This window comes from Saimiri boliviensis, chromosome 12 (genome assembly GCF_048565385.1).
Source record: "Saimiri boliviensis isolate mSaiBol1 chromosome 12, mSaiBol1.pri, whole genome shotgun sequence".
NCBI lineage: Eukaryota > Metazoa > Chordata > Mammalia > Primates > Cebidae > Saimiri > Saimiri boliviensis.
This window is the reverse complement of record NC_133460.1, coordinates 86,417,338-86,438,166: the sequence shown is the minus strand read 5'-3', so window position 1 is coordinate 86,438,166 and position 20,829 is coordinate 86,417,338. Positions and strand designations below refer to the sequence as shown.

Here is a 20,829-nt window from a genome sequence, read left to right as displayed (position 1 = left end):
CGGCTCTGCCTCAGCCGGAACTGTGCTGATGAAGAGGGAAGGGGAAAGGGGAAAGGGGGAAGGGGGAAGGTGTCTGAGAATTGGGGGCGGGGTTTCCTTTCAGCGGGGCTCTGCTGTCCCGCGCTCTTCTCCACCCCCAAGACCCGTGACTTCTGGTTTAGGGGCAGATTGTTGGAGAGCTAGTCTCCTTCCCCGCACTTTGCAGTTCACCCTTTCACCGGGTGCCTCCCCCGAGCTGCAAAGTGTGGGGGGCGGGGGTAGGGGGAGCCAATCCCGGCAGCGCCAAAGGGGGGAGGCGGCGGTGACAGCCGCGGGGAGGGGGCGGGAGGAGAGAGGCGGCTCGGCTTGGCTCCGCGCTCGGCTCCGCGCTCAGCTCTGCTCTGCCTCCGGCTCTGCGCTCACCTGCTGCCTAGTGTTCCCTCTTCTGCTCTAGGACCCTCCGGTGGGCCCCAGACCCCGAGCCGGATCTCAGGCTCAGCCTCAGCCCAGACTCCTCCAGCCCCGACAGCGCACTAGGCCGCCAGGGGGCGCCGTGTGAGCGTCCTATCCCGGCCACCCGGCGCCCCCTCCCACGGCCCAGGCGGGAGCGGGGCGCCGGGGGCCATGCGGGGCCAGGGCCGCAAGGAGAGTTTGTCCGATTCCCGAGACCTGGACGGCTCTTACGACCAGCTCACGGGTGAGTCGGTGACGTGGGGGTCGCGGGAGGGAGGGTGGATTCCATTCCTCCAGACCCTTCCGCCTCTGTGACCCTGGCCTGGCCCACACCCACACTCTGCCCCATTCCCAGGTACTCTCCTGGCAGGTCTGGGCGGCAGGACACTGAGGTTCAAGCCTTGGGCCCCGGGGGTGGGGTGGGGGAGGAGCAGAAGAGGCAGGTGTGGAGAGGCAGCAGGTGTGGGCGTGTGTGACACAGGGCTGGGAGGGTGTCTGGAGTGGGAGGTGTTACGTGCGTGAGCGCCTGTCATTCGTGTGTGTGTGTGTGTGTGTGTGTGTGTGTCTCCCACAGCTGGTTGCCATGTGCCCTTTGGCTTGGTGACAGCTAGGGTAAGTGCGATTGCATCTGGCAGTGCAATTGTATGGTCTCGTCAGATGTTTGAGGTTGCGTAGGACCCTGATTGTACTGATGAAGTTGTTTTGACCATGTGTCTCTATTGTATGTGCAACGATGTGTTTCAAGTGTGTAATTCTGTACAGGTTCCACTGTAGGGTGGCTTGTCTCTTTGTAAGATTTCATGACCATGAGTCCTCTGGACAAGCATTTGTCAAAGTAGGTTGTGTTGTGTTTTATGATTGTCAGATGAGTGTTGAGTGCTATCGGTGTACTTTCATGTGGTGATGTCTGCAGTGGGGCTCTGTGAGTGTCCATGACGTGTCTCATCCTTGCTGCCTCTCTGGCTTTCTGGTGCAGATAGGGGTCTTTAGCACACCCCACTGCTTCACCAAGTTTTCCACGAATAGCCCAGGTGGATCCAAGGAGGGACTCTAGTGCTCAGCTGCCCAGGTTGGTTTCCAGGAGACCTTATGGCTCCAGCACCTGGCCCCTGCAGGGAGGTTTCAGTTAGTGCTGGGTCAGCTCTCTGTCTCTACCTAATCATGTGCTCAGATTATTCTTACAACTGAATGCTTCACCCCCTGACAACCCTTCCAGAACTTCCCTCAAATCCCAGGAAAACACATCCTCATGCTTCACCTCCAGAGCCAGAGCTAGGCCTGGGAAGTGTCTTGCGGTGTCCCCTATGTATCCCCAAACCACTTGGCTGCCCGGGCATCCTCTCTTTCCCACATGGGGAGGTATGTGAGACCAGTACATCTGTGCATATGCATGTTCCAGGGTTTGGTTGGCAGATCCATGTGTTTGTGTAGGTGACTGTGTCACCCTGCGTACATTTCCATGTGCGTGTGTTTGTGTGTCTCATTGTACAGCCTGCTCTAGAAAGCCAGCAGAGTGGGAGGAGGGAAGCTGTCTTCCCTGAGGCCAAAACAAAGCTGGGGAGGTAGAGGGAGGCCATGATTCTTGTCCTTCCTGAAGAGAGTGAGATTGAGACCTGGGAATAGGGAGGAGACTAGGATGAGGTGTCTTGAGTATGTGTCTCTTCCCACCCCCATCACTGTCCCAGGGAGGCCCTAGTCAGGATCAAGGGAGTCACTCAGGCAGGCCCCAGATGAGAGAGCATACTATATGTGCCTCAGAGCTGGATGGAATCCAAAGGTCTCCATGTCCAGCTCTTTGTGAATTCTGTTCCCACTACTAGTTTAGGATTCTTGAGAGTAGTAAGGGCCTAGGGCCCTTCATTAGCATCACATTAGTCGATGTTTGCTTCCAGCTTTAATGGATTCTTCCTCTTAGTGAAACCATCCCTTCCTCACTTCGCTGTTTGAAAGAGATTAGGTCAGGGAAGTATTTGTATTTGGATATGCCCTGAGTCAGGTCAGTCAAGAATGGGAGTGCACCAACTCTGTGACTTTTGCTCTCCTGGCCTCACTTTTCTCATCTGTAAAAAGGAATGTTACTTCCCGCCTGCCTGTCTACCTCCCAAGGAAAATGGAAAGGTCAAGTGTTGACAAGCATAAAGAATTGTGGGCCGGGTCTGCAGCAGCCTAGCTGTAAGATAGCTCCACACGCGACTTGGAAAATAGAAATAGAACTACCAGGAGGTCTCCTTTCGAAGAGCAGCTTATTTTATAGCGGGAGACAAATCAGATTGCGACGCCAGTGTTAACAAAGACTCCCCGGCCGGCTGGCGGGCTGGCAGGCGGGCGGGCAGGTGGGCGTCAGTGAGCATTGGGGGACGCCTAAGCTGAAGCCTGAAGGCGAGTCGTTGTCCGTGGTGCTGAAGCGCGCTCCAGGCCTCGCCTCCCTTTCCCTGCAGATGGGATTCTTTTGATCGGATTTAGGGTAGTTTCCAGCCCCCGTCATTCCAGCCCATCAGGCTTGCAGGGAGGCAGCTGGAAAGTTACACCTCAGGGCATCTTGGGTACCCCCGACCGTTTTGCGTCCCCATTCCCACTCCAAGCTCAAAACGGAGCTGGTAGAGACTTCAGAAAAAAATGAAAAACAGTCCGAGCCCCAGTAGAACCCCCGTCTAATCCTTCGGGTCTTCCCAGCCCGGTGGGACCGCTGAGCAGTGCAGTTCCGAGTGGAAAGGCCGCGCTGTCTGAGCGGAAGAAAGGCCAGGAGAAGATGAGGAGAGGGTTGGAGCCAGGCTGGCCAGGACTGAGCTCGATCCCTGGACTGGGATCCCGGTGGAGTCCCTCCGGCCCTGAGTATTGTTCCCGGGGCGGGGGCGCCCCCGTGTGGTTGCGAGGAGCCATGCACGCGGAGCTGCTTCGCGATGGGGCCCGTCGCTGTCAAGCGGACAAGATTTGCCCAGAGTTAGGAGGTCATTCTCACCTCTTAAATGTAGGGTTTTCAACCAGACATATGGGATTCCCATAGAAGGAGCGGAACTATATCTCTCCTGTAGGCTTTCCCAGGAATTTGAAGACATTGGGGGGTCTTGGAAGGGTTTACTTGGGGTCTAACCTGATAGGGATGAGTCCAGAGTCCGGGAAAGGAGGCGCAGCGGGACTGAAGTGGGGTGGGGGTGGGGGTTCTTCCCGAAGCATGCGGCTGTAGCCAGCGTATGGTAGTAGAGTCTGTGAACCTGCCGCACTGAGACAGACATAAATAGAAACAGTTATGAGAGCAGGAGATTTGGAGCTGGGAGACAAAGTAGTGGGGCATAGCTCTGCCGCCTCTTCTCTGCCACCCCAGTACACTGGCCTCTTTCTCCTTCCTCCTGCCTTTTCTTCCATTGGTCCAGAAAGTGTGGAAGTGTGGGGAGTTGCCATGACAACTCTGTCCTCTTACCCCCTTCAGCTCTTTATGCCAAAATGATGGGGGCGGGGTGCGGGGAGGATTGCGACAGGCGGAGAAGGGAGGCCGAAAGGGGACAATAAAAGATACGGTTCATTCCCCATCCAGCTCTTTTCTGAAAATCCACGTGCGCCTGCCTGGCCTCCCCGCCAGAACCCAGAAAACACTCGCTGAGAAGGCTGAGTCCTCACTGCCCCTTCCCGCCCCGCCCAGTTGAGGAACTTTGGGGGCGGGTGCTTCACATGATGGGGCCAGGGTGAGCTCCTCTCGTGCGGCCAGGAGAACATGGGAAGGCTCCAGGGTTTGGATCCTCTGCCTGCCGGGCCGGCCCTCCCGCACCGCCCACACAGGGCCCACTCGGGTGAGGGCGGAGACCGGACCGCCCCGGGCCCTGAAGGCGGAGCTTGGCCACAGAGCTTTCCACCAAACCATGAACCGATGCCCCCGCAGGTGCCGGAGCCCGCTAGGGCAGGCAGCGCGATCCCTCTACCAGCTGGTGACTGGATCGCTGTCGCCAGGTATGAGGAAGGGAAGGGAGGGGCAGGATCCTTCAAAAAGTGAGCGAAGTGGAGTAGGAGCTCTGCAGAGGTAGGGAGGGAAGGGCTTCTCACATAGATGGAGGGAGCAACATCCCTCCAAGAAAAGGGCTTCCGAAATGAGCTCTCACAGGAGTGGAGCAGGGGATGGGCGGGCTTCCTTGCAGAGCAGGAGGAAGACAGCGCTGTTCAAAGAGGAAAGGAGAGGGGGCATCCCGGTCCCTCACAATGGTGGAGGGGGCAGGGCTTCTCATTGAAGGCAGAGGAGGGGGCCTCCAGTAAGGGGCAGAGCGCCTCCCAGGGATGAAAGGAGGAGGCTTGCAGCAGAGCAGGGAAGAGGTTCAGCCCTTTCCTGCATTTCTTGGCTGAAAGGGTCTTAAGATGAAGGGTCAGTGTCCAGAAGGGAAAAACCCTGAGATGGGCCTAGACCAACATGAACTCAGCTGGCGAGTTCATGCATGACGTGGGATGGATAGATTTGTGTGGCTTAAGGATTGCATGTCTCTGTTTTCTCTCTGGAAGTGTGTATTAATGGGATTGTGCATTACTAAGTTGTGCATCGCTGGGCTGTGTATGGCTGAGTCTGTGTATCCCTGGGGTTGTAATCGCTGGGATTCGGTGACACCAAGACTGTGTGTGTACTTGGATGGAATTCTGTGCTTCAGGATTGGGTTGAGGGTTCCTGAGTCTCTAAGTTAGTTGTGTAGCCTTCATGAGGTTGTACCTTGGTGTGAGATTTGTGACGTGTATGAGGTGTGGATTGAGGACATCCCACAGCACCGCTGAGGTGTATGCACATCTCCACTTGCGTTTCCTTATGGCTGCTTGGGCAGGGCCCACAGAACCCAACTTCCCCTCTGCACCTGGTCTCAAAGAAACCAAAACAACCTAGTCCCGTGGCATTCTGTGATCTGTAGTTATTTGGCAATCTCCATGGGTATCCACTTGAGCCCCTGGGGTATAGGCAGGGCTGGTGGCCTCTCCTTGCCATCTGTCCTCCCGGAAGAAGGGGAGATGGATGGTGCTGAGCTAGAACCAAACCTGGAAATCTTTTGGGGAGCATATAACCTCCAAGCCCCCTGCTTGGACCTGTCTCCAGTGACAGATGGCTGGAGCCAGGCAGGGAAAGCTCTCAATCATTGCAGGCATGACTTCCAGGACCCAAAATAGCCCCAACGTCTAGGGAGGTCATTAATCACCTGATGCAGCTGGGGGCTGCAGTGTCTTTGGCCTAGTTGGGAATGGCATGGGTCTGGGGGACTGAGAGAAGGGCTTTGAGATCTTCACCGGCCAGGTTAACAGTGGTGGCGGGGGTGGTATAAAGACAGACTGGGAAAGGTGGGACAGTTGCATAGAGTGGGTTCCCCCACAAGGCAGTGTTACTCATGTTTGAACTGGGGCCTGGGGCAGATAAATAACTAAATGATAGGAATATCTCTGTGGTAAGACGAGGGATCTGGGGAATGCCCACCTCATCTCTCAAGATAGTTTTCCCTGGAGTTTCTCTCTCTGTCTAATGTGCTTTCTTTGAGATTTCTTTGATTGAAAAGCTAAATTTGTGGCACACAGGTGCTTGAGGAGGAAAGATCTGCCAAGTCTCTCACAGAACCCGAAGACTTGAGAAGTCTCTGAGTGGAGAGAAGGGAGAGCCTGGAAAAACAGCTCATCCTTTCACTCCTGACAGATTCTGCCACCGGATGCCTGGCTGATTTAGGACCATGAGTCCTGGCAAGGCTGGGTTGAAGTCTCAGAGAGTTGAGAGTGGGAGTTAGGAAGAGAAGGGGCCAGGGCCAGGGCAACTGGCTGCAAGTCACCTGTCTGTCCCTCCGTGAATCAGCAGCAGGGAGCAAGGAGGTGCTTTTGTGGGGCCCCTTTCAATTCAAATAGTCTGGCTTGGCATTCGAGGCTTCATGGAATCTGACCCTTTTTTATTTTATTACCCATATAGCTCCCTTACATAAACTAAGCTTTAGTCACCTAGGATTCCTTGACACCCTGAGAGACTGAGAGACTGCCTGAGAGAGCCGACAGATCACTGACTCTGGTTAAACTCTTTTTTTTTTTTTTTTTTTTTGAGACAGGGTCTCACTCTGTTGCCCAGGCTAGAGTGCAGTGGTGTGATCTCGGCTCACTGCAACCTCTGCCTCCTGGGTTCGAGCAATCCTCTGGCCTCAACCCCCCAAGTAGCTGGGACTACAGGTGCCTGTCACCACACCCAGCTAATTTTTGTGTTTTTCTGTAGAGAAAGGGTTTCATCATGTTGCCCAGGGTGTTCTTAAGCTCCTAAACTCAAGTGATCTGCCTGCCTGGGCCTCCCAAAGTGCTAGGATTACAGGTGTGAGCCACCATGCCAGGCCAAACTAATTCTTTAGTAGCATGTCAGCTGTTATCTTTGGGGGAAAAAAAATCACTCTTTTTTCCGAAGTGGGGAGCTTCAATTTCTTCATCTGCAAAGTGGGTATACTACTACTCACTCTGACTATGTCAGCTGTAAAAACAGAAATAATAGATCCTACCGCTCAGGCTTATTATGAGGACTCAGTGAGATACTACACGTAAAGCATCCAGGACACAAAATGTGTTGGATAAATGTCATCTCTTTATTTATTTATTTATTTTGAGACAGAGGTTTCACTTTGTCATCTAAGCTGCAGTACAGTAGCACAGTCATGGCTCACTACAGCCTGGAACTCCCACCTCAACCTTCCAAGTAGCTTCGACTACAAGTGTGCACCACCAAGCCAGGCTAATTTTTTGTAGAGACAGGGTTTTGCCATGTTGCCCAGGCTGGGATGGGACTCCTGATCCACCCTCCTCAGCTTCCCAAGTGTTAAGATCACAGGTGTGAGCCACCCATCATTCCTGACCAAATGTTGATCTCCTTGTTAAGATGGACAGTTGATGTTTGAGCCTGACCTCCCAGTTAAGAAGCTTTTGCTATAACTCATCCCATGACCTGCCTATAACAGCTCCTATCACCTATAGGCATGCCACAAAATTTTTTTTTGAGACAGTCTCACTCTGTCGCCCAGACTGGAGTGCAGTGGCGCGATCTTGGCTCACTGCAACCTCTGCTTCCCGGATTCAAGAAATTCTCTGCCTCAGCCTCCATAGTAGCTGGGATTACAGGTGCACCACCACGCCTGGCTAATTTTTTATATTTTTAGTAGAGAGTGGGTTTCGCCAATTTTGGCCAGACTTGTCTTGAACTCCTGACCTCATGATCCACCCACCTTGGCCTCCCAAAGTGCTGGGATTACAGGCATGAATCACTGCACCCGGCCACAAATATTTTTTGAATAAGTAGATTCCTTAGAGTTCTCTCAGTGGGGCTGTCTCTCCCTACCCAGTGAGAGCATATTTGGTTCGCCTTCGTTGCACAAGCAGTAGCTCAGAGCCTGGCACTCAATTTGTGTAGGACCAGTTTTTGTTTTGTTTTGTTTTTCTTTTAACATCTTTGCTCTCCAGGAAGTTAGAATGTCTTTGAGGAAACAAGACCGATGGAGAGAAATCTGGGCTCAAATCGCAGCCTCATACCCTGTTAGCTGGGTGACCTCAAGCAAGTCCTTTTACCTCTCTGAGCCTCATTTACCTCATTAGTAAAATGTGTACAATACTATTCACTGCCCATCTCATGAGGTTGTTATGAGAAGCCATCAAGATAATAGTGTTTGTGGAAGTGCTTTATGAACTGTTAAGAGCTATAGAAATGGCCAGGTACAGTGGCTCCTGCCTGTACTTTGGGCGGCCGAGGCAGGTGGATAACCTTAGGTCAGGAGTTAGAGACCAGCCCGACCAATGTGGTGAAACACTGTTTCTACTAAAAATACAAAAAATTAGCTGGGCATGATGGCACATACCTGTAATTCCAGCTACTTGGGAGGCTGAGGTAGGAGAATTGCTTGAACCTGGGAGGCGGAGGTTGCAGTGAGCTGAGATTGCACCATTGCACTCTAGCCTGGGCAACAAGAGTGGAACTCCATGGAAAAAAAAAAAAAAAAAAAAGCTATAGAAATGTAACGGGGGAGTATTATGTTATTAATAATGGTAGCAAACACTTATTCAGCAGTTACTCTGTGCTAGATGTTATTCTTTATTTTTGAGATGTAGTCTTGCTCTGTCACCCAGGCTGGAGTGCAGTGGCACTATTTTGGCTTACTGCAACCCCTGCCTCCTGGGCTCAAGTGATTCTCCTGCCTCAGCCTCCTGAGTAGCTGGGATTACAGGCATGTGTGCCCCCATGCCAGGCTAATTTTTATATTTTTAGTACAGACAAAATTTCACCATGTTGGCCAGAATGTTCTCGAACTCCTGACCTCAAGTGGTCTGCCTGTCTTGTCCTCCCAAAGTACTGGGATTACAGGCATGAGCCACCATGCTCAGCCTGTGCTAGGTGTTATTCTAACAACTTTCCATGTATTATTTTATCACCCCCTCTTCCCAATGACCATATGAGATGGGAAACTGAGGTATACAGAGGTTGAGAGCCCATCTAGTTAATGCAAGTTGCAAAGCTGGGATTTGAACTTAGGGAGTCTGGCACCCTATCACCTACTATGCTACACAACCTTTTACTGTTCCCACTGATAACATTACAGAATTCCCTGCTGAGTTTTGAGTCCTCTGCAAGGAATTTAGTAGGAATTCAGGTTACTGGTAGACAACTGAAGGCTGGAGGCCCTGAGGGGAAGGGAATTTAAGCTGCCTGTGGTGGATAGATAAGAGGAAGAGCAGAAGGAAGGACAGCCCTGGCAGAAGAGATGGTAAGAGCAAAGCACAGAGATAGGACAGAGTTTGGTGTATTTGGGCTACAGCGAGGAGGCTAAACTGGCTGAAACAAAAGTATCTACCCTGATGAGGGTAGAGGGAAGAATATTAAATGCGAGGGGTAGAAGTTGGATAGTCATAGGGAGATATTTGCTGGTTTCATCTGTAAATAAGTAACCTCTAAGATGTGAGAAACTGTAAGCAACGTTTGAATAGACTTTTTCCTAGGAGAAGGGAGTGGAACAGAAGACCAAGCCTGTTTGAGGCTGGATGGTGGCTGACGCCTAGAATTCCAGGACTCTGGAAGGCCGAGGTGGGCAGATCACTTGAGGCCAGGAGTTTGAGACCAGCCTGGCCAACATGGCGAAACCCTACTTAAAAATATAAAAATCAGCCGGGCGTGGTGGCTCACGCCTGTAATCCAAGCACTTTGGAGGCCAAGGCGGGCAGATCACCTGAGGTCCAGAGTTCAAGTTCAAAAATATAAAAATCAGCTGGAAGTGGCGGCACATGCCTGTAATCCCAGCTACTAGGTGGCTGAGGCACGAGAATCGTTAGTGCACTGCACTTTAGCATGGGTGACAGAGTGAGACCGTGTCTCAAAAAAAAAAAAAAAAAAAAAAAAAAAAAGAAGAAAAGCCTGTATGAAGCATCATTTTCCCACACCTTCTCTGCATGGGGCGGGTCCTAGGACAGGGAAGAGGCATGTGAGGTTGGACGCCTGCCCCCTGGTGGTGACTATTTAGAACTGCAGATCAGCCAACCTGAACTGGGGCCATAGGGACTGGTCCCCACCCCACAAATTGGGCTGAGACACAAGTCATCCAAGAGCTGGACAAGAGGGAGGGCTCCTTCTGGGGCCAGTCCCCCTAAATTGGCCCTCCTGTGTGGGACAGCTTTCTAAGAAGGGAGCCAGTGTAGTGTGGTGGTTTAGAGTGAAGGCTCAGAGTCAGATTGGGTTAAAAGTGAAGCTCTGATCTTGGAGATTTGCTTATCTTTGACCTAGTTTCACCACCTGTAATACAAGGATAATAATGCTGCCTTCATAGGTTTATTGTGAAAATTCGGTGTTACAGTGCCTGTAAGCACAGAGCGCGTTATCTAGTATATAGTGAATGGTCAGTCACCATTAGCCAGCAGTGGTAGTAATGCTGTTACTGACCCAGAGGCCTAGTCTTGTTTCTTATTGTCTCTGTAGACCTCTCCCTACCTCTCTACACACCCTCCCACCCACCAAGAAGGGCCAGGGAAGAGGAGGGAGGGACTCTAGGGATGCTGGCCAGAGAGGTGGCCCCCTTAGAGGGTTCAGATTTCCCTCCTACAGCAGCTGGGCTTCTCTATCAGCTCAATAACAGTTCCTGAGGAACAGGCAGGGCTTTGCATCTCCTGGATGAGGTCCCAGCCAGAAGGAGCCAACACAGTCTCCATCCTCGCAAGAAGCTTGGATCTCTTGGCCCCAAAGGCAGCTGCAATAAGTCCCCTCCCCAGAGGGTCTTGATGGGGTTAAGTGGCCTTTTTCTGCCTAGACTACTGGATCTTATCCCCCCTCCCTTGGGCCTCAGTTTCACTGTCTGTGACCTGTGGGAAGAGAGTGCTTTCCTCCTCACAGTCTCCATGGCAACCAAATCGATACCGATGGTGTCCTCCTAGCAAGAGAGGTCGCTAACTTCTCCCCCCATTCTCATACAATTCCATGCCAATACAATGACGCCACGGTAGACCCACCCTCCAAATTAAGACACACCCATACCTAACAAACTTCAGACCCACATCCTACAACCCTACTAAAACACAAAAACCTCACTCCCTATGCACACTCACGAATACTCCAACACACTCCCACACATGCAGACCAGACACTGGCTCACATACCTATATGTGTAAGAGTTGAAATGCATAACCATACACCAGACACACACCTTTGCGACAGGTGCACAATCACGTGTAAGCGAACAAAGACACACACATAAGAGGAGACATACGCACTCCCATACTGACAAACAGGAATATACACACAGGAAACACCCGGCCACTGTAACATGTTCTGACCCATGCATCTGATTACTTATACACGTGCAGATGGTGGTTTCTCACACACATACACCCTGCCCTTCTGTGTCTTCTCCCTAAATTCAGCTCCTCCTTGTGCCCCCTTCCCTTTGGCACAGACTAGCCACAGGATGTCTAGGGGAAGCACTCCTCGGGGACAGAGGCAGGTCACTGCCCCCTCCCTCCTCTGGCCCATATCTTGTCCTGTCGTGGTCCCTATTCTTTGCACCAAAGGTTCCCGAGGAGGTGCCAGTCCAAAGGCTGAGGTGGCCCTGTGAAGAGGAAGAGGCGGCGGCTGTGGTTGGGAGGCTTGTGGGGCAGAGGCGGGGTGAGAGGGGAGAGGGAGGAGACCCAGGGAGGGAGAGGGGGAGGGAGGCCGCAGGCGGTCCTACTCAGGCTGGGGAGCCTGAGGGGGAGGTGCTGTGAGGCAGCCAGCCGGCGTGTCTGAACCTCAGCCCTGTAGGGGCCATGCCCCAGGCCCACCATGAACCTGGAAGGGCTGGAGATGGTTGCTGTGCTCGTGGTCCTCGCTCTGTTTGTCAAGGTCCTGGAGCAGTTTGGCCTCTTTGAGCCTGTCTCCTTGGAAGGTAATCCAGGTGTCCTGGCACATCTGAGCTGCTGCCCCACAGCACTGGGGAGGGGATATTTCTCCGTCTTCATGACTGGGGACAGGGATGAGCAGGTGAGTGATGGGACAGGCAGCTGCAAGGTGAGTAGGGGTGCCTGGGGGGTACGACATCTGGCAGAGGGGAAGAGGAGGCCTTGAGGAGTAGATATGGAGGGAGGAGGAAATCTAGAGGATAAGGTGTCAGGAGGTGATGAGGGGTACAGTGTGGAAGGACTGGGGTGTGGAGATGAGGTGGAAAGGGGATTCTGGGGGATACCAGGAGGGGTCTGGAGATAGGGAAGGAGTGTCTGGAGTAGAAGAGGGAGGTTCCAGGGATCCTGAGATAATACTAGATTTCTGGGCGGTCCTTTTTGGAGTCAGGGGCCCACCACAGTGCCTGTGCATTCTCTCCACACCTCCATCTGTGCAGTGTAGCTTATGGGATGTATGGGCTCCGTGTGTGAGAGACACAGGGTGTGACTCTGTGTTCTGTATGTGAGAGAGTACAAAGTATGTAACTGTGTGAGCCTGTGTGTGGGAGAGGGATGTGGCTGTATGTGTGAGAGTGACAGGGCATGTGGCTTTGTAAGATGGTGGATGTGGCCAGGCCTGAGCGGCACAGCGTGTGGCTGAGCCTCTTTGAGTATCAGGTTGTGTATGTGCCTGTTTGCAGAGTTCCCTGAGAATACATCAGCTCCATACCCAAGGCTTGGGAGGAGGTGGGTTCTGGAGGGAAAAGAGTGCGAACATTGTGATGGAGATACTTATAGCCCAGCTCTGATTAGGGATGAGGAGTGGATCAGATCAGGGACCCTGCTTCCCAAGCCCCCTTGCCTCTCCAGGCTCCTATCAGGATCCAAGGGCAGAATGGTCTCCAAGGCCTAGACACTGGGAGTGGAAAAATCAACTCCCCTCCCCACTCTACCCCAAAGTCAGTAAGGAGAGTAATATTGGGGTGGAGAGGAGAGCACTTCTGCTTCCCCCTTGGGAGTTTTGACCTCCGCCTCCTCTTCACGGCAAGAACTGTGTAGCTCCATGGCATGGGTGTTTCTCAGTGCCACCAGGGACAGGAAGACAGGCCAGAACCACGGGGCACTGCAGGGTAGATACCTGGAAGAACTGGAAAAATATGAAGGAAGCTAGTAACAAGAGGAAGGTCGATGAATTGCCTGCTCTAGGGTTCAGTAAGGGCAGAAAACTCCTAGCTCACCCTCCATGCTCTGCTGCCTTTATTGGGGTGGAGTGGGGAACAGGGATTTGGACTGAGATGAACTGGGACAGCTGGGGTGAGCTTGTTCTTATTCTATCTGGAAAAGGTGAAGTTGATTGAGCTCTAACTTACCATCCAATTTAGATGGGAAAGGGGGAAGAGGGTCATCTGGGAATCCCAGGCAGCCATTCTCTTCCCACCTTTAGAGGAGACGGAGGCTTGGAAACAGGTAGGGGCTGGGGTGGGGAGCAGGAGAGCCACCCCTAAGTCGGGCAACTTCACCATTGGAAGCCCCAGGTGCAATCCGGCTTCGGGAAACCAGAGTCCAGGCTAATGGAGCCCTGGGCCAGAGGCCAGGCCTCCATCGATCCCCCTGCCTGGTCCACCGCCTCCCTCCCACCTCTCCATGGCTCCTGGGGTGGGAGGAGGTAAGGATATGTTGAAGGGGAGGAGGTGGTTACTTACCCGCCTTGCCTCTCCAGGCTCCTATCCAGGCTCCTGGTTAAAGGGAGAGTAACCTTTAACCAAAGGAAGTTAGACCCCTCCAGGAATGGACTGAGGCTGACTTTAGCCACTGTGTCAGATCCGGTGGACTGTGACCCAGGAATCTGGATGCAGTGCAGCTGGGAGACACAGACACAGACACAGACACACACACACACAGACACACACACACACACACACACACACACACACGCACGCACTAATACTGAGGGTCCTCCAGTCAGTCAGAGCTGCAGGACATGTGCAGAAATAAGGGGAAAAGAGGGGAAGGCGAGTTGTGATCAGTGGGCCCTGGATAGCCCCACAATACACCAAAATACTCACCTCCAAATCTCTTATTGTCTCAAAGTCTGCTATTATTTTACCTTCAAAGACCAAGCCATACTGGAAAGGGCTGGGTAGGGGCTGCAATTTAGGGTAGATGAGTTAGCTGATGAGGAACCCTGCCCTTTGGCAGGAAGATTCTGGTCACCTTGGAATGAGAAGGGATTACAAGAAAGAAAACTGGGTGTACCCAGGAAAAATGAAGCCTCTATGGGTGAGGTACAGCCTTAGATATCTGAGTGTCATGGGGACCCAGGTCACAGTATGATATGGGTATGTGTCATGAAGGTTTTCAAATGTATCATGTTATAAGGTCACAATGTGTCACAGTGTTCTTAGTAGACTCATGTGTCATGATGTCTAGAGGCATTGTGTGTTCTTGTGTGGTTTGATCATGCTGTGTGAGAGATGGCCTGTGTGGGTCTCCATGTGTGTGCACCCTGTTTTACTTAGGTCTCATTTGTATATGTTTAGGTTAAGGAGTACCAGATCATAGTCGTGTGTGTGTGTGTGTTTGTGTTTTGGAGCATGCATATTAGACCATCAGGTGTGGATATCAAGCTGTCGCCCTGGCATCCATCACTGTGATTTATCATTCTACATGTCACTGTACATGCCTGTCATCATAGGTGTGTGTATGAGAGAGGTGTTCCTACCCAGGCAATCCTTGGGTTGGACGTCACCCTGAGAGATCCAGCCATGGCACTTGAGCCAAGGGCACTAGGTCAGCAAAGACACTGAGGCCACTGCCACCTCCTCCTTGCCGTCTCCCTGTCAACGGCCTCATCCCATTAAACAAAGTGCCTGAGTCTCACCTCTGTGGACCCACTGGGCTCCCCTAACCCTATTCCAGCCACCCTTCCCCCACTTCAATTCCTCCCCCCCATCCCGTCCCCAGATGGGGTTGATTTGTGATTGGTGGGGAGGGGACACGAAACAGAGGGACAATGGGAGTTAATGTGCCTTCCTGGGGTCTTCTCTCTTCCCAGGCCACCCTCCAGGGCCCACTAAAAAAGCGCTGAAGCAGCGATTCCTCAAGCTGCTGCCGTGCTGCGGGCCCCAAGCTCTGCCCTCAGTCAGTGAAAGCAAGTGCCTCTCCTGTGCTTCCGGGGGCGGGGCCCAATGTGTGCGTGCGTGTGCGCGCACGCCCTAGGTCTGCGCGTATGTGTGTGTGCCCCAGGCCTGCGTGTGTGTATGTGTGTGCGCTGCATGCCCCAGGCCGGTGGGTGTGTATGGGGCGCGTGCCCCAGGCCTGCGTGTGTGTGCGCTCTCATGTCTCGGGCCTGCGTGTGGGGGGGGGTGTACCCAGGCCTGCGTGTGTATGTGTGTGCGCATGCATGCCCCAGGCCTGCGGGTGTGTATGGGGGGGCGTGCCCCAAGCCTGCATGTGTGTGTGTGTGTGTGTGTGTGTGTGTGTACATGCGCATGTCCCAGACCTGCGTGTGGGGGGGGTGCGCCCCAGTCCTGCGTTTGTGTATGTGTATGTGCGTGCATGCCCCAGGCCTGCGGGTGTGTATGGGGGCGTGTCCAGGCCTGTGTGTGTGTGTGTGTGTGTGTGTGTGTGTGTGTGTGTGTTTGTGCGCGCGCGCGGGGAACAGGGGTGGGCGCTGGCTGGGCTAAAGCATAAGGGGGCGTGGCTACTGTGTGTGCGCGTGGCTGGTACCAGCGTGCGTGGGCGTGGTCAGCTGGGGGCGGGGCCCGAGTGCGTGTGGGCGTCACTGCTCCAGCAAAACTTGGTGGGACCCAAGAGTGTGGGCGTGACCAGTGTGACCGGACTGAGGCTTGAGCTTGTGTGGCTGTGGCGAGACCAGGCGGCCGTGAGGGTCCGTATGTGGCTTAACTGGGTTAGTGTATGCAACTCTGTGGCCGCCCTGTCCCCACTGTGTTGTGTTGTCCCCACTGATATGTGTTGCCCGTGCCTCGAACGGACGGTGACGGATATAGAGGATGGCACCCACCCTCCTCCAGACGCCAGGGTATTTGGGTTTTCTGTCCCAGCCTGGTTCCCTGCTGAGTGATCTCGAGTTGAGTCACCTCGCTTCGTCTCTAGGTCTCCGTTTCCTCAGTTGGGCCTTTCCCAACTCATAGGATATACTGCATTTTGCAAGCCATAAAGGCCCGTTTTGTACTTATTTGAGTGTGCTGTTATGTTGGACTTGGGTCCCACACGGGGGTGGATTCGGAAAAGGTCAGGTGTGAGTCCCGCAAACTTGTGTGCGTGGGGTCCATTTCGTGTGTGTCTGTGCTTGTTGGGTGTGCCTTTGCGCGGGCTGGGGTGTGAGGTTTGCTGTGAGTGTGAGGGGCGAAGTGTGTGTTTGCAGTTGGCCGGGTCTTCCGCTTTCTCGGTGACAGTTCGCTCCCTTCAGCATTAGCCGCCCCAGCCTCCCTCCGCCCCCACAGACCCCGCCTGCTGGACCCAGGTGACTTATGCTCCTGGTGGGGGCGGGGCTGGGCGGGACGGCCATGCGAGCGCTTGTTGGGGGTACTTGCTTGGGTGCTGGACATGGGGGCGGGGCGGGACTGAGTTGGGGCCGGGTGTGGGGTGTGGATGGAGGTTGGCTGAGCTGGGCGGGGCATGGCTCAGGCATGGCTGGCTGGGATAGACGGGGCGGGGCGGGGCGAGGGGAGGGGGTGGGTGGGGCAAGGCTGGGTGGGGCTGGGCGAATCTGAGTTGGTCACCGAAGGCCCAGAGCTCTGACCCTCAGACGCCCCCTCTCGAACGCACTTTTACCACTCCACTTTCTGAAACGAAGAGGCAGCTGGAGGCCTTCCCATCCAACCAGGGATCCAGGACCCAGGGGCAAGCACTGAGTCGGATCCCTGGCTCTGGGGCCAGGCCTAGCCTTGGCCCGCTCATAGACTTCGAAGATGGGAGTATCTTTTCTCCTTGCCTCAGCGTCCTCAGCTAGGGACCCAGAGAACTGGCAGTCTGGTCTCCGGCATCGGATGGGACTGGGAGGAGGGTGAATGAATGGGGTCAGTGAGTTGAAAAGGGGTCGCGGAGGCCGGGCCTGAGGCGCGGCTGTCCTCCCTACCGCTCCTGCAGACAGCGTGGAGGATGAGTTTGAATTGTCTACCGTATGTCACCGGCCCGAGGGTCTGGAGCAGCTGCAGGAGCAAACCAAGTTCACTCGCAAGGAGTTGCAGGTCCTGTACCGGGGCTTCAAGAACGTGAGTGCAAGGCGAGGCCAAACTCAGCGAGGGTGGGACAGAAGCACCCGGGTTGGTCCACAGTTTCCCACAAAGCATGGCTTGGGTGCTTGAGGTGCGGGCGGAAGGGAGGCGGGGCCCTGAGACCGAACTTCCTGCTGGACGTTCAGGGCAGGTCCATAAAGGAAGTGGCACCTGTAGACTGCCAGTTTCGTTCCATGTCTTTCATTTGTGCCCTGGGAAAGAAGTCTTGCTTCCTATCACATGAGCCATGTGAGTCCTCTGGAGGCTTGAAGATTTTCCCCTTCCCTGGGAGTGTTGGACCACAGAGGGAGGTGGGGGTGAATGGAAGGGGATTTTTGTCTCTGCCCTCAGCCTGGTCCCCTCCCCTTCCAGGAATGTCCCAGCGGAATTGTCAACGAGGAGAACTTCAAGCAGATTTACTCCCAGTTCTTTCCTCAAGGAGGTGAGGGGACAAGGCCCAAGGGGGAGAAGCTGTCCATCTCTAGTCTGAGCCAGGGAGGATTTCTGGAGGGGCTGGGAATGCCAAGGTGATGGGGGGTATGGGGAGCTCCACGGAGGGAGGAAGTCCTCTCCTGTGTGGAAGTCAACTTACTTCTCCACACTCACCCTGCAGACTCCAGCACCTATGCCACTTTTCTCTTCAATGCCTTTGACACCAACCATGATGGCTCGGTCAGTTTTGAGGTGAGCTGAGCAAGGTGGACCAGGGAAGCCTGTTTCCTGGGACTTCAGGGCCAGGATCTCCAGGCCAAACCCAGAGAAGGGGTTGGGTGAAGAGTACCTGAAGACACAGCTCCCTCCTCCCTCCTTCCCAGGATTTTGTGGCTGGTTTGTCGGTGATTCTTCGGGGAACTGTAGATGACAGGCTGAATTGGGCCTTCAACCTGTACGACCTCAACAAGGACGGCTGCATCACCAAGGAGGTGCAGGGCAACTGAAGGGCTGATGGGCTGTGGCGGTTATGGGGGCGGTGTGCAGAGGGTGATGGGAGGGAAATATGACCCACATATGCCCACAAGCAAGGGATCAAGGGAGGATGGAGGCTCTGAGGAAGGAGCCTCTTCTCTCTTGGCCTAACAGGAAATGCTTGACATCATGAAGTCCATCTATGATATGATGGGCAAGTACACATACCCTGCACTCCGGGAAGAGGCCCCAAGGGAACACGTGGAGAGCTTCTTCCAGGTGCTTGGGACTGGGTAGGCTGGAGGGCCCTGGAGTGAAGGGAAGGAGGCCAAGAATCAGCAGGGAACTCACTGGACTTCTGTCTGCCTCTCTCTTGCCATTCCTCCTGTTCTCCCTGCCTGACTACCTTTTTGCAGAAGATGGACAGAAACAAGGATGGTGTGGTGACTATTGAGGAATTCATTGAGTCTTGTCAAAAGGTACAGCTCCCTGCCATCTACGTTACCCTGACCAGGACTCGGGCCTGATTCAGTAATGTAGGCAAAAGCTTCTTTGGGCAGAATACTACCTCCCTACCTCACCCCCTCATGTCAATCCTATTCCTTTGTGGGAAGCTGACCCCTTCCCTATCTCAGGACTCTCTGGGCATCTCCTTCCTCTGTGCCTTTGAATGTCCCCATCTCTGACTCAGTGTCCCTCTCCCTGTCTCTAATAAGCTCTTTCTCTTTCTCTTTCTTCAATCTGCCTTGTCACACCATGGCCACAGGATGAGAACATCATGAGGTCCATGCAGCTCTTTGACAATGTCATCTAGTCCCCCAGGAGAGGGGGGTCAGTGTTTCCTGGGGGCACCAGGATCTAGCCCTAGTCCAGGTGGACCTCACCCTTCTCTTCCTAGGTCTATCCTCGTCCTAGCCCTCTCTGGGGGCTGTAGGGATCCAAGAGCTTGGGGATTCAGTAGTCCAGATCGCTGGAGCTAAAGGGTCCAGAGAGTGGGCAGAGTGCATCTGGAGGGTGTTGCCAACTCCCACCAGCTCTCACCACCTTCCTGCCTGACACCCAGTGCTAAGAGTGCCCCTCCTGTAGGAATTGAGTGGTTCCCCACCTCCTACCCCCACTCTAGAAACCACAACACTAGACAGATGTCTCCTGCTATGGTGCTTCCCCATCCCTGACCTCATAAAAATTTCCCCTAAGACTCACTTCTCAGAGAGAATGCTCTATTCTTGGCACTGGCTGGCTTTTCAGACCAGCCTTTGAGAGTCCTGTGGGAGGGGGACAAGAATGTATAGGGAGAAATATTGGGCCTGAGTCAATGGGTAAGTCCTAGGGAGTGGCTGGGGTTGAGTAGAAAGGCCTGGACAGATTGTGAGTGCTCAGGCATACCAGGTTATAGCTCCAAGTTCAAAACGTCTGCTACCACGGGCCATCAAAATACAAGTTTCCAGGCTTTGCAGAAGATTTTGTCTTTTTGGAAATGACCCAGAAGTTTTCCACACCCTCTTCGGTGTCCATGGAGAGCATGGGGCTGGAGATCTGGCTCCTCCCTGGCATTAATTCCTCTCCTTCCTTCCTGCATGTGTTGGTGGTGGTCATGGCAAGGGAATGTGGATGGGAGATGTCCTGGCTGATGCCTGCCAAAGTTTCATCCCACCCTCTCTGCTCAGAGTCCCTGTTGATGGCTATGACTTGAGTTTTTCTTTCCCATGTTCTCTATAGACTAAGGGCCTTCCTGAACTTGGGCCTATCACTCCCCACAGTGGATGCCTTAGAAGGGAGAGGGAAGTATGGGGGCAGGCATAGCCTCTTAACCTAGTGTGGGGGCATTCACCAGAATCTTCAATCAACCTGGGCTCTACTCAACCCCCCAGATAACCTCCTCGGTTCCTTAGGGTCTCCTCTTGCTCTACTCAGTCTACCCAGAGATGCCCCTTAGCACACCTAGAGGGCAGGGACCATAGGACCCAGGTTCCAACCCCACTGTCAGCACCCCAGCCATGCTGCCACCCCTTAGCACACCTGCTCGTCCTATTCAGCTTACCTTCCCAGTCAGCCAGAATCCGAGGGGAGGGCCCCCAGAGAGCCCCCTTTCCCCATCAGAAGACTGTTGACTGCTTTGCATTTTGGGCTCTTCTATATATTTTGTAAAATAAGAAATATACAAGATCTAATAAAACACAATGACTATGCACAGGCTGCCGTCTCTGCCTTTTCTCCCTCCCACCCCACAAATACCACACAACCTCTAACTCATGCACCTGCAGCCTTTTAGATAACCAAGAAAGTGCCTTTCTTTTCCATAGTTGGCCAGACCTTGGTATGAGACTGAGACACATCCAACCTCAGGCTCCCCCATGAATCTCCCTCCCACACAACCTGAGAGGAGACAAGGAAGGAAGGACAGGACACTGATGTCCCGAAGACTGTGCCAAGCAAGCTGTTTTTTTGGCTGACATTCTTACAAGTTGAATCACAGATTTCTAATTTACTGACTTTTTAGTTAATCTCAAAGTGCATGTTTTTGAGGGCCTCCCTTTAGTTTCTTTTTTTTTTTTTTTTTTTTTTTTTGAGACAGAGTCTCACTCTGTTGCCCAGGCTGTGGTGCAGTGGTGATTCTTGGCTTTACTGCAGCCTCCACTTCCTGGGTTCAAGCAATTAGCTGGGATTTCAGCTGTGTGCCACCATGCTTGGCTAATTTTTGTATTTTTAGTAGAGACAGGGTTTCACCATGGTGGCCAGGCTAGTCTCAAACTCCTGACCTCATGTGATCTGCCTGCCTCAGCCTCCCAAAGTGCTGGAATTACAGGCATATGCCAACATGCCCAGCCCCTCCCTTTAGTTTCTTTGTGTCAACAAAGGAGGTTGAAATGAAAGTTTCTTTGTGTCAAGATTCCAA

General features: G+C 53.4%; 1 protein-coding gene across 6 annotated transcripts; it reads left to right on the top strand.

The window, feature by feature from the left end:
* Positions 1–105: 105 nt before the first annotated feature.
* KCNIP2 (potassium voltage-gated channel interacting protein 2) lies at positions 106–20,122 on the top strand. Of its 6 annotated transcripts, XM_039465289.2 has the most exons (10): positions 111–676; positions 14,843–14,938; positions 16,220–16,273; positions 16,900–17,024; positions 17,400–17,469; positions 17,641–17,711; positions 17,843–17,950; positions 18,108–18,212; positions 18,350–18,412; positions 18,700–20,122. In XM_039465289.2, exons 1-10 carry the CDS (start codon positions 604–606, stop codon positions 18,745–18,747), a joined length of 813 nt encoding a protein of 270 aa, XP_039321223.1. In that variant the 5' UTR covers positions 111–603; the 3' UTR covers positions 18,748–20,122. The 6 variants fall into 6 exon arrangements, with proteins under 6 accessions (XP_039321224.1, XP_039321223.1, XP_003922320.1 ...); XM_039465290.2 differs by lacking the exon at positions 18,108–18,212 and having other exon boundaries at positions 106–676; XM_003922271.4 differs by lacking the exon at positions 16,220–16,273 and having other exon boundaries at positions 113–676.
* Positions 20,123–20,829: the final 707 nt, after the last annotated feature.